The sequence below is a fragment of the Boleophthalmus pectinirostris genome, unplaced genomic scaffold, assembly GCF_026225935.1.
Source record: "Boleophthalmus pectinirostris isolate CB_2022bp ecotype Guang Dong unplaced genomic scaffold, ASM2622593v1 HiC_scaffold_5, whole genome shotgun sequence".
Lineage (NCBI taxonomy): Eukaryota > Metazoa > Chordata > Actinopteri > Gobiiformes > Gobiidae > Boleophthalmus > Boleophthalmus pectinirostris.
Window position 1 is genome coordinate 6,263,029 of NW_026571404.1, and position 13,757 is coordinate 6,276,785.

General features: G+C 37.8%; 1 protein-coding gene and 1 long non-coding RNA gene across 4 annotated transcripts in view; both read right to left on the reverse strand.

Moving 5' to 3' along the window:
- blnk (B cell linker) overlaps positions 1-13,757 on the reverse strand; it is a 288,551-nt gene that overhangs the window by 196,336 nt on the left and 78,458 nt on the right. For 2 of the 3 annotated variants that reach the window (XM_055162840.1, XM_055162841.1), the window contains 4 exons: positions 13,564-13,622; positions 12,044-12,127; positions 6,535-6,690; positions 3,046-5,131 (listed from right to left, as the gene is read on the reverse strand). In XM_055162840.1, the coding sequence (XP_055018815.1) occupies positions 5,015-5,131; positions 6,535-6,690; positions 12,044-12,127; positions 13,564-13,622 (416 nt within the window). In that variant the 3' untranslated portion in view covers positions 3,046-5,014. Of the gene's footprint in view, positions 1-3,045; positions 5,132-6,534; positions 6,691-12,043; positions 12,128-13,563; positions 13,623-13,757 lie in introns of those variants that run through there. The other variant, XR_008633362.1, reaches the window with a different exon arrangement.
- On the reverse strand, positions 7,233-12,034 carry LOC129411570 (uncharacterized). The gene is made up of 3 exons (XR_008633365.1): positions 7,756-12,034; positions 7,701-7,721; positions 7,233-7,644 (listed from the first exon to the last, which is right to left on the reverse strand). It is a non-coding gene; the product is annotated as an uncharacterized LOC129411570 (long non-coding RNA).

A 13,757-nucleotide genomic window follows, 5' to 3' on the forward strand; every position in this document is an offset into this window, starting at 1 on the left:
AAGTCGTTTTATAGATTAATTTCGCGATTTGTAATGCCCAAAACTTAACAATGATCCACAGGTGTCGTATTAAAACTTTATAGCGGACACAAGCACAATATGTCTCCTTTAAACGCTTCGTAATGACGTCTACTTTATGCCTGGTGCTGCGTCTCGTACAACCCCCGCTTAAAAAAAAAAAAAAAATCCCTCACTTTCGCTTGAATCTTTGGGTGAAGCCATTCTTTAAGCAAAACCTCTGAAATCTTTCAATGAAAACGTCACAATTTCACGTTAATTTGACTATTTCCCCTCAAAGCGTCTCCTCTCTTTTGACTTGAACTGAAAATCTTATCTTTTAATTGCACTATGAAACCTGGATGCATATTTGTAACTAACTTCTCTCTCTCTTTTTTTTTTTTTTTTTTTTTTTTTTTTTCCAAGCCTTGACAATCAAATATCTTTTCTATGGCTCTAACTCTGGTCACTCTCCCCTCAGTATTCAACACAAGGGAAACATAGCTTGTAATTTTGTAAATAGATTGTATTTTTCTGTAATTTCCTGCTTATATTTTGAGATGAAATGGTTTATAATTGTATAGAAGTAGCAATAGAGGTACTGTATTAAGTATTACCTGAGAATTCCCACTAAGTGCCTATAGGTGTGTGATATGCAACAAACGCATTACATTTTGGGTTTTGACTGAAATTGGACACATTTGATCTAGAAAATTATTTTATTTTAAACAAACTGTACATCATGTTTCTGTGTAGTTTTGATACCGTGTCATTCCTTACATTATTTCAACTGTTCACCTGAAACATCTCAATAAAAACATGGGTAAAATAACATTCGAGGTGTGTGGATTTGTGTTGAGTTAAAGCTGCACTGTGGAACTTTTCTGGGGAAGGGTCCATCGTTTGCTTGTCTGAAAATGGCTTTGCACAGTGTTGGGAAGGTTATTTTTAAAACGTATTCCCTTACAAATTACAGATTACACACCCCAAAATGTAGTTTGTAACATAATCCATTAAATTACTTAAAGTGAGTAATGTAATCTGAATACTTTGGATTACTTGAATTGCTGTAGAGAAGCAAAGACGAGAATATCGTAACATAAGAAGTTTTATCTGCTGAAAGACAATGAAAAACCCAGACTTTACTGAACCAAATTAAAAATATTATTGATAGAAGACGAGGAGACACGTCCACGCTGCATGATTTAGTCCTGTTAAATCCTGTTTTAGACCTGGTTTAGTCCTGGTTTAAACCTAGTTTAGACCTGGTTTTAGACCTAGTTTAGACCTGGTTTTAGACCTGGTTTAGACCTAGTTTAGACCTTTTTAGATCCTGGTTTTAGACCTGTTTAGACCTGGTTTAGACCTTTTAGTTCCTGGTTTAGTCCTGGTTTAGTCCCGGTTTATTCCTGGTTTAGTCCTGGTTTAGTCCCGGTTTATTCCTGGTTTAGTCCTGGTTTAGTCCTGGTTTAGTCCTGGTTTAGACCTGGTTTGGACCTGGGTTTAGTGTCCGGCAATGAGTGGAATTACCAAACAAAACAAAACAAAAAAAACGGAATAGCCCAAAATGTGAAAACAGGAAAATACCTCCATGTAATCCATTTATTTCAACAAAGTAACTGTAATCCAATTACCACTCACTGAAACAGTAACTGTAACTGAATACAGTTACTCATCAATTTGTACTCTGATTACATAACTCCGGTACATGTAATCTGTTACTCCCCAACACTGTTTGCACAATACTTACTTAATACCACAATGATAATAAAAAACACTTTAGACCAGGGATGTTCAATTATTTTTTCCATGGGGACACATGAGAAACCAAAATGCTCAACTCAATTCTGCATAATATTAATCGTATTTCTTTATAAAAAGCCGTCAACAGTTGTTTTGGTAAGAAGAGTTTGTTATGACTAAGCAACAAAAAGTGAGATTGCTTTACAAAAAATATCATAAAAACACGTGTAAAATAAAAGCAATGCAGTTTTAGTCCATGCATGAGGTACAATTATAAAATGATTCATTATAAAATCATTGCTTAGTCATTACATAAACTCTTAACAGTCTGACCAGCTCCTCAAAACAATGAAATTTACGGATTTTTAAAAAGAAATTCAATTAATATTATGCAGAATTGAGTTAAGCAAGGCCGGGTCTGGGTTAGTACCGTATTTTACGGCCTATTAGATGCTCTGGATTATAAATCGCACTGTCATCGAATGGTCCGTTCCTCGTCGGCGTGGAGTGATGAGTGTGTCTGTGGGTGTTTGTCGCTGTGCGGTCGCTGTCTGCTCCGTGTGTGTTTGTGTGTTCTGTCGGGTGGTGCGGCTTTGTAGTTTACTGAAGTCGTACTGGGACACCCCAGTGGATTCGTGTATGGGGCGCTCTGGATTGTGGGGGCGCTCTGGATTGTGGGGCTCTGGATTGTGGGGCGCTCTGGATTGTGGGGCGCTCTGGATTGTGGGGCGCTCTGGATTGTGGGGCGCTCTGGATTTGGGGCGGATTGTGCGCTCTGGATTGGGGGCGCTCTGGACTGTGGGGCGCTCTGGATTGGGCGCTGGCGCTCTGGATTGTGGGGCGCTCTGGATTGTGGGGCGCTCTGGATTGTGGGGCGCTCTGGATTGTGGGGCGCTCTGGATTGTGGGGCTCTGGATTGTGGGGCGCTCTGGATTGTGGGGCGCTCTGGATTGTGGGGCGCTCTGGATTGTGGGGCGCGGTCGTTTTAGCCCTAAGTCTAATAGCCCAGAAAACACGGTACTTGGACGGGAGACACTGGGAATTCCAGGAGCCACAGGGGGGCGCCAGTGGCAAAAACTGTCGTTGTGTCCTTAGGCAAGACACTTCACCCACATTGCCTAGAATGAAAGTGGTGTGTGTGTGTGTGTGTGTGAGTGATGGTGGTGGTCGGAGGGGCCGATGGTGCAGATTGGCAGCCTCACTTCCGTCAGTCTGCCCCAGGGCAGCAATGGCTACAGTATTATTTTACCACCACCAAGTGTGGAGTAATGAATGAATGAATAATGAACTGTATAAATGTAATAATTAATGAATTAAAATATGTTTATTTTGTAATTCAAATGAACTTAAACGGGCCGGTCAGAGTCAGCGAAAGTTCTGTATGTGGCCTGGGAACTGGACAATGCTCAGGTCAGATTTAGACAATGTGGATTTCAGCGTTAAATCCCAGTACTTCTTTACTATTCCCATGTGGTTTTATATCTGTGTATCCCTCAGTAGGTTCCATGTTGGTCCATGGGTGTATTAGTCTATTTGCTCTTATACTTGTTCTGACACAGCTCAAGATCATCTAAAACTGTTCATGTAAGAGTCAGTTTTGTTCTACGAATGTGACTTTTAGTATCAATACCTGTTCAAATGAGTATCTACCTTTGATATACAAGGTTTAGTATCTGATTTTCAATAGTTTTGACGACCCTTCACCAGAAAATTTACACAAAGCAACTTTAAATACGCATTTGTAACCATTCCTACTGTCTGTTTGCTTTATATCATAAGATTTACACAAATACATTATAACATTTTGTCAAATACATTATAACATTCATCCTTTATGCAACTTTGGCTCTATTCAGGCTCTTACGTCACAAACCAGGAAGACGTTTGTAAATGTGATGACGACTTCCGGCGGGCTCTGTTCGCTGTAGTAAGTCTGACAAAATGTAGGAAAAATGAGAAAATGTCCCAGTTTTCTTCATCTCCATGTCATTGTAGCGTTCCATGTTCGGCCAATCAACAATTACGACCATTTCCCCACTGACACACGACTCCGGAGCGACTGGACGATACTTGAGGGGTACTTTACTGCTAACAAATACCATTTAATTGTTTTTATTGTTTTGACTACTGTACTAATGAAACTACTGCACATCGAATCAGGTTTGTGAAGTCGTTCGTGCGCAGTTTTGTATCATGTTTTTGTATATTTTTTGAGAATTGTCGTGCGGGAGCGTGGGTGACGTCGGCTTGTGGTCAAATCTTAGAGCTAACCGTGAGAAGGGTTCAAATAGGACGCGGGAGAGATCGCTAGATTACTCAAACATGCGTGGATGACTTATAAAACTTTGTAAACTTTGTGGTAAGTCTGACAAAATCTTAGAAAAATGAGAAAATGGCCCAGTGAATCACATTTATTTCAACGGGTTTTATCGCAGTCCAGTGTCGGGAACTAGACCGGAAGTCGTCATGGCATTTTTCCAAACGTCTCCCTGGTTTGTGACGTAACATGAATAGAGTTTATACTATTACGTAACTTCAGAAACACAGTTAATATCAGTTATTAAAGAAAACCAGTTGAGAACCATCCAAAACAAAGAAAAGACTATCACGTTAAAGGTTGTATAGAGGATTTTTTTAAGGGAAGAGAAATACAGCGACAGTCCTTGTGCACATTCAGAATTACTGTTGAAGTTTCCTGTCTAGAAGTAATTCAGCGACCGACGCGTCAGTTTTTAGACCCTTCGTCTGCATCGGTCGCGCCATCGCTGGACGAGATCTCCAAGAATCACCTCAGTTTGTCTTTGCTCCTTTTCCTCTTCTCTTCTTCTTTCAGCGACCTCAAAAACCGACTTTCTTTTGCGGCGAACCGGTCGTGGATTCTCGTCCGCCGTCGCGACAAACTTTGTGCGAAATGCGAGGAAGCGACAGTTCAAAAATGCCTCTAAGAACCGCTGCGTAAACCACGTAATCCCCGCGCTCCGACGAGTCAGTTATACTAGAGAGTTTGATTGACGAACCTAACAGCCAATAGAAAATGAGGGAGCCTCGTTTTCTATTGGCTGATGTTTATCTGGCCTCAACACGTCCACAGTTGATAGATTTTCGTTCTTTTTTTTTTGGTCATCATAATTACAAAGCTGTAATGGTATTTTAATCTTTCACTGACAGTTTGAAACTAAAAAAAAATCCTCCATACAACCTTTAACTCTTGCAAAACCAGCGTTATTACACATATTTGTTATTACACAGACATATTTGCCCCCGCGTCCTGTGTCTACGGTTTGACGGGGACGCAGAGTCGAGTGGCGTCTTTGTTGTTGCTCTGACTGTCGATCAGAACCAGTGGAGTCCTCTGATGGTGCTCGATGATGTGGGTCAGGCTGCTGAAATACTGAAACACAGAAGAGCCATGTAAGTATAATATAAGCAAACATTTTCTAATTCACGTTGCTTAGTTTTTAATGCTTTACTTCAGTTTAATGTTAAGATGAATTATAAATACAGTACAATACAACTAATCAAGGTATAGCAATAATTATGTTATGTAAAAACTCTTAAATTGGCACTTTTTTTAGTAGTTTGCCAACTATCTGTTTCCAGGGAGATGTTTTGCTTTGCTGAGAATGTTGCACAGTATGATTTTTTTTATTTTTTTCCTGCACCGGGAAGTAGTTTTTCCAGGACTGATGGACCTGACTGAGAGAGACTTTAGTGTATTTATTACATAAAACCATCAGCGGAGGAGGAGACTGACATAGTGACTGTACTCATGGTTTAGTCCTGGTTTAGTCCTGGTTTAGACCTGGTTTAGACCTGGTTTAGACCTGGTTTAGACCTGGTTTAGACCTGGTTTAGACCTGGTTTAGTCCTGGTTTAGACCTGGTTTAGTCCTGGTTTAGTCATGATTTAGTCTTGTTATAGTCCTGATTTAGTCTTGGTGTACTCCTGGTTTAGACCTGGTTTAGTCTGGTTTAGTCCTGGTTTAGACCTGGTTTAGACCTGGTTTTAGTCCTGGTTTAGTCATGGTTTAGTCTTGGTGTAGTCCTGGTTTAGACCTGGTTTAGTCCTGGTTTAGTCCTGGTTTAGACCTGGTTTAGTCCTGGTTTAGACCTGGTTTAGACCTGGTTTAGTCCTGGTTTAGTCATGGTTTAGTCTTTGTTTAGTCCTGGTTTAGTCCTGGTTTAGTCCTGGTTTAGTCCTGGTTTAGTCCTGGTTTAGTCCTGGTTTAGTCCTGGTTTAGTCCTGGTTTAGTCCTGGTTTAGTCCTGGTTTAGTCCTGGTTTAGTCCTGGTTTAGTCCTGGTTTAGTCCTGGTTTAGTCCTGGTTTAGTCCTGGTTTAGTCCTGGTTTAGTCCTGGTTTAGTCCTGGTTTAGTCCTGGTTCAGTCCTGGTTTAGTACAGGTCAGATTAAAATGCATAAAAACACCTGTAACTGGATCAATACAAGACAAATACCTTTAATGCTTTAATGTGGAACATTCCTGACAAAGCAACAACATCTGCATGAACACAACTAGAAGAAGTCTGTCACTAAAATTTATTCAATATTATATTTGAAGTTAACTACAACAACAATTACGCTTTTATTAACATTTTAAACATTTTCTCAGACATTAGATGATACTTTAACGAGGGGCTATTTTACTTTTATAGTGTATTAATCTAACATGTACTTTTAATTGTTTTTATTGTTTGGAAAATGCTAAATTTGCCAAAATCTCAAAGTATAATCTGTGTTTTTAGGGTTCTAGACTAGATTCTTATTTGTCCTGCAGCAGAGTGACCTCCGCACTGACCTCCTCTCCCTTCTTCTCCCGGCCCAGGGCGAACTGCTGACTGCTGGGTAAGAATCGGATGGGGATGTTGTAGACTCTTCCGTTATAAAGCACCACTAAAGTGTAGGGCTGCTGGGCGTCATGACCCGAACTCTTTCTCACCAAAAACGCTCCGTCCTAAATCAAGAAACAAGGCAATTTTCACACACAAAACTGACCTAGAAAGAAAAAAAAAAACTCTCTTGTGTATTTCAGTTACACAGAGTTCATATTTATCTGTGTACAGTAAACAGTGTTGGGAAGGTGACTTTTAAAATGTATTCCCCTACAGATTACAGATTACATACCACAAAATGTAGTTTGTAACGTAATCCATAAAATTACTTAAAGTGAGTAATGTAATCTGAATACTTTGGATTATTTGATTTGCTGTAGAGAAGCAAAGACGAAGATACCGTAACATAAGAAGTTTTGTCTGATAAAAGAAAATAAAAAGCCCAGACTTTACTGAACCAAATTAAAAATATTATTGATTATTGATAGAGGAGGAGACACGGTCCGCGCAGCATGGTTTAGTCCTGTTAAATCCTGTTTTAGACCTGGTTTAGACCTGCTTTAGTCCTGGTTTAGTCCTGGTTTAATCCTGGTTTAGACCTGGTTTAGTCCTGGTTTAGTCCTGTTTCCTGTTTTAGACCTGGTTTAGACCTGCTTTAGTCCTGGTTTAGACCTGGTTTAAACCTGGTTTAGTCTTGGTTTAGTCCTGGTTTCGTCCTGGTTTAGTCCCTGTTTAGACCTGGTTTTAGTCCTGGTTTAGTCCCGGTTTAGACCTGGTTTTTAGTCCTGGTTTAGACCTGGTTTAGTCTTGGTTTAGTCCTGGTTTAGACCTGGTTTAGACCTGGTTTAGTCTTGGTTTAGTCTTGGTTTAGTCCTGGTTTAGTCTTGGTTTAGTCTTGGTTTTAGTCCTGGTTTAGTCCCGGTTTAGACCTGGTTTTAGTCCTGGATTAGACCTGGTTTAGTCTTGGTTTAGTCCTGGTTTTAGTCCTGGTTTAGACCTGGTTTAGCCCTGGTTTAGTCCTGGTTTTAGACCTGGTTTAAACCAGGTTTAGAATGGATTTGGACCTGGGTTTAGACCTGGTTTGACCTGGTTTAGACCTGGTTTTAGTCCTGGTTTAGATCTGGTTTTAGACCTGGTTTGTCCTGGTTTAGACCTAGTTTAGATCTGGTTTTAGTCCTGGCTTAGACCAGGTTTAGAACTGGTTTAGACCTGGTTTAGTGTCCGGCAATGAGTGGAATTACCAAACAAACAAAAACAAACAAACAACAACAACAACAAAAAAGGGAATAGCCCAAAATGTGAAAACAGGAACACGTGTAATCCATTTACACAATACAGTTACTCATCATTTGTACTCTGATTACTTAACTCTGGTACATGTAATCTGTTACTCCCCAACACTGACAGTAGGGTGCATCATTTGCCCAACTTTTTGAAACATTTTTGAAAATCAATCTGTACCTAGAATAAATTTTTTACACTTCCCAAAGTAAACGTCCTTGAGAAATTCTACTGGATCCACCAAGACTCTGCAGTTTAGTGCAGAAGCCTTAAATCTGAGCAGATTTTCTTTAATAAGATAAATATGGACATTGCGTATCATTTGGTGCCAGTTTTATGTCTCTACTATCATTAGTTTCTGAGATATGGCAAAAGTGTCATTTCTTTGGTGCTTCAAGGACCTTGAATCAGCCATAGGTCCTGAATTGTAACAAATGTCGGATCTACAACACATTATGTAACTTGAAATGAACAAATTCAGCAAATCACGGCTTAAAATGCAGATCTGCCTCCTCTTATAAATGAGATACGGTCAACTAATGTTACGACCCAACTCGGCTAAAGGTCAGGGAAGCAACAAAACCCAACATGTAAAATGGTAAAACTAAAGAAATAATTTAATAAACCAGAATGTAAAAGGTTATTGTCATAAATGTTGTTGTTGTTATTGTAGTTATTACAATTTTATTTTAGTATTATTATTTACCTATCTCATTTTATTGTTTATTAATTATTATTATTTATTTATTTTTATTTTAGTATTATTACTTTTTATATATATTATCTATATCCATTTATTTATTCATGTTTCTCTACTAATTTTTAATTAATATATTTCTATTTATTTTTATTTATCTATTTATTTATTTTTATTATTGTTGTGTGTATGTATATATATACATATATTTATTTATATTTTATTTTATTCGTTTTAAGTACATATGGTCACCAAATATAAATCAAAGACTCACCTGCGATTGATGGATTGTGTTGTGCAAGTATTGCATAGTGAATGTGTGAATGTGTATGAGTGTGTGAGAGTGTGGAATTTGTTATTTGTTATTATTATTATCATTATCTTTATTGTATTTTATTTATTATTATTATTATTATTATTATTATTATTTATTTAATTATTTTATATATATTTATTTATTTATTTTTTTATTTTTTTGTTATATGTTGACCTGTGTTAACGTGGTCAGTTGTTCAGATGGAATTTTTATTGTCTGAAAATTAATAAAAAAATACTTGGAAAAAAGAATGTAAAAGGTTAAATTAACAAAACGTGCTAAAATATTCACATAAATGGTTCAAAATAATTTACCCAAAGCAAACTAATTGTACAGAAAATAACAAATTAAACTACAAAAACACAAAAACTATGAGTCACGTAGGTCCACAAACAAAATCGAGTGACAAATTATAACGAGCGACACATAAATCACAAATAAACAGTAAACGAGTGTCTGGGGACGTAACACCTAACATTTCAAATTATTATTTAGAGCACAAAGTGAAACTGTGAAAAGTTAAATCTTTAATACAGGTATTATTTTATGATAACGAAGAACTGTTATCAGACGTGTTCACTGTAACCTACTTGTCAAAGCGTCAATAAGAAATAAGAGTGTGCAAAAATACTTGAACTATCGATATATCGTATCAATACACGCATCAAGAATTTCGGATTTCCGGTCATTGCGCAATGCATGCTGGGAAAGATTCATCAAACCACCATGTTTGTTTTCCCAGTGGGATGCGTCTATTGACAAACTGGATCTTTTCAAGTCTTTTGAACCATATCACTTTCGTTTCTGGTTCTGATATTGTCATATTTTAGTTTTGGGATTCGGACATCGTTAATTATGTGGTTGTTGGATCCAAACAGCGGAAAACGGCTCGAGAAATTTGTTTTCCAACTCCATAAATGCAAAAGGGAATCAGATGTGTGTGACTCAAACCTCCGTTCAAACTGTTTCTCTTCCCAACAGAACTGAAAAAGAGTGAAAGGCGAAGGCGATGGGCATTATTGATTGATCCGAATCCCAATCATTTAATCTATGATCATTAAAGAAAGAGAACAAACTTTATGTCTCTCATTTCATCTTTGGCCTTTGTGGATACCAAATAATTATGAAAAAAACACTCAAAATCTCCACAAAATTGTCATATTTTAGAAAGTTATGAAGATAGAGATATAAAATTGGTACCAAAAGATGCGCAATACCAACATTTATATTTAATTTTCATTGACACCGCGGCCCTAAATGGATTATTTTTAAAGTTATTTGAGAAAAACTTATTTTTCAGCCAGAGCTTTAGAGGCTTGATGGACCCGGTAGATTTTATTAAATTGAGCAAATACTCCAAAGATTTTCTTTTAATTGGTATAGTCAGATTTTAGAATGGGTACAAGTTGAATTTCTGACAGTGGGGCAAATTATGCAACCTATTGTTCAGTTAAAGTACAGAAAATGAGGTGGTCTTTTACTGTCACAAAAAAATAAATATTCTAGTTTATGTGTTGAATAAGAAAATGTGAAAGTTTCAAGTCTGTGTTTTGTCTCATTTCGGAATTAGACCTTAAAATTTGCAGCAGTGTCTGTGAATTGAGTGAAATTCTCCAGAAAAGTGCAGTATCTGTTTACAACATCGGTCGCTGAAGTTACTGCACTTTTCCTTCGAATCGCTGAAGAAACTGGAGTTACTCTAAATTTCACATGAAGATTTCTCAAAAACAGGTTGAGCCATAAAACTTTGCTTAATTTTGACAAAATGCGCAGTTTGGATTATGACCAAATAAGTGACATGAATGACAAATATAAAATGCAGGTGGAAGTGGTTTAGTGTTTTGCATTGCCTGTTCATTCTGTTTTTGTTTCCTTGGGCAAAACACTTCAGATACTTTGATCGTATGAACTGAGAGTGAGAGTGATTTGTGATGGTTGGTGCAGTTTAGTCCTGGGTTGGATCTGGTTTAGTCTTGGGTTAGACCTGGTTTAGTCTTGGGTTAGACCTGTAGTCTTTGGTTAAACCTGGGTTAGACCTGTTTTAGACCTGGTTTAGACCTGGGTGAGTCCTGTATTGAACTTGGGTTAAACCTAGGTTAGACCATGTGTTACACCTGGTTTAGACCTGGTTTAGTCCTAGTTTAGTCCTGGGTTAGACCTGGTTTAAACCTGGATTAGACCTGGTTTAGATCTGAGTTAGACCTGGGTTACTCCTGGGTTAGACCTTGTTTAGTCCAAGGTTAGACCTGGATTAAACCTCGTTTCGACCTGGTTTAGACCTGGTTTAGTCCTGGTTTAGTCCTGGTTTATTCCTGGTTTAGTCCTGGGTTAGTCCTGGTTTAGTTCTGGGTTAGACCTGGGTTAGACCTGGTTTAGTCCTGGTTTATTCCTGGTTTAGTCCTGGGTTAGTCCTGGGTTAGTTCTGGTTTATTCCTGGGTTAGTTCTGGGTTAGACCTGGTTCAGTCCTGGTTTAGTTCTGGTTTAGTTCTGGGTTAGACCTGGGTTAGACCTGGTTTAGTCCTGGTTTATTCCTGGTTTAGTCCTGGGTTAGTCCTGGTTTATTCCTGGGTTAGTTCTGGGTTAGACCTGGTTCAGTCCTGGTTTAGTTCTGGGTTAGTTCTGGGTTAGACCTGGTTCAGTCCTGGTTTAGTTCTGGGTTAGTTCTGGGTTAGACCTAGTTTTGTGCATCTTTTGTGAGGTATTCCTTGTGGGCAGTGATCATAGTCTGTTGTTCGACCTAGTTTAGTTCTGGTTGAGTTCTGGATTAAACCTGGATTAGACCTGGTTGAGTTCTGGATTAGACCTGGTTTAGTTCTGGATTAGACCTGGTTTAGTTCTGGATTAGACCTGGTTTAGTACAGGTTCAGTGCAGCTCTTGTACGGTGCTCAGTATCTATAAGAGGAACTTTAGTCCTGGTTTAGTCCTGGTTTATTCCTGGTTTAGTCCTGGGTTAGACCTGGGTTAGTCCTGGGTTAGTTCTGGATTAGACCTGGTTTAGTACAGGTTCAGTTCAGCTCTATAAGAGGAACTTTAGACCTTGTTTAGTCCTGGCTCAGACCTGCTTTATTCCTCTTAGTGAACTGGAGACATTGTGAACAGTTTATTTTGTTCTGCAGCTTTAAATTAAGACAAATCCTCATGATGTGACTGACGTATAAACACAGATATTATAATCGTACCTGATTGGACTGGACCAGGACGTCGTCAGCCGTCCTTCGATCACAAGAATCAGCAAACCACGGCTTAGACTGCAGCTCCGCCTCCTGAAAAATACAACAGTAATTTATTATAAATGAGAAAGAGTCACCTAATGTTACGACTCAGCTAATGTCAGGGAGGCAACAAAAACAACATGTAAAATGGTAAAAATAAAGAAATAATTTAATAAACAGGAACGTGAAAGGTTAAATTAACAAAATGTGCTAAAATATTCACATAAATGGTTCAAAATAATTTACAAAAAGCAAAATAATTGTACAGAAAATAACAAATTGAACTACAAAAACACAAAAACTACAAATGTCTCAATAAAAACAAAACAAAAAAAGTCCCACAAACAGAATCAAGTGACAAATTATAACGAGAAACACATAAAACACAAATAAACAGTAAACGAGTGTCTCAAAACTACTACTACTGCAACAAATACTGCTACTACAACTACTATAACTACTACTACAACTACTACTGCTACAATTATTATTACTACTACCACTACTACAACTATTCCTCCTACTACAACTACTATAACTACTACTACAACAAATACTATTACTGCTACTACTACTACAACTACTGCTCCTACTACAACTACTACAACAACTACTACTATTACTACAATAACTACTACAACAACTACTACTACTACTACAACTACTACTACTACTACTACTACTACAACAACAACAACAACTACTACTACAGCTACTACAACAACAACTACTACTACTACTACTTCTACAACTACTACAACAACTACTATAACAACAACTACTACTACAACTACTACTACTACTACTACTACTACAACTACTGCTGCTACAACTAGTATTACAACAACAACTACTACTACTACAACTACTACAACTACAACTACTACAACAGCTACTACTACAACAACTACAACAACAACTACTACTACAACCACTACAACAACAACAACTACTACAATAACAACAACTACAACAACAACTACTACTACTACTACTACAACTACTACAACAACAACTATGAGTACTACAACTACTACAATAACAAAAACTACTACCACTACTACAATAACAACAATTACAACAACAACTACTACTACTACACTACTACTACTACTACAGCTACTTCAAAAACAACTACTACAATAACTACAACTACTACTACTACTACTACTACTACTACTACAACTACAACTACTACTACAACAAGTGTATGTCAAATGCTGGTCTCCATGGAGAAAGTTTCACAGTGTGATCTTAAACCTTTTTTTCTTAAGTCAGATCTGTGGAGAGGCGACCCCGCTCACAGTCAGAACACCTGTTTTCTAGGTATTTTGAGCTATAAAACCACCTGTAATTTAATAAATGTAAGGCACAGCTGTTTAAAGTCACACTGTGGGACATTCCAGGCAGAGCAATGACAAGCAGGAGTCAAATCCCCAGTGAAAAAGTTACAGAGTGCATCTTGAAGTAAGTTAGGAGAGAAGTACCTTATCTTCCTCCGCAGAGCCGCTGTCTGGAGCATCAGGCAGTTTTTGGTCAGTTTGTTCTGGAAAAAAAGTTTACATAAAATCACCGTACGGCAGGAAACAACAATTAGATGCATTTATGTGAACGATACGACATCTTAAATTTCGTTATATATTACCCAAACTGACTCTTGTGAGCTTTGAGCCATGTTATA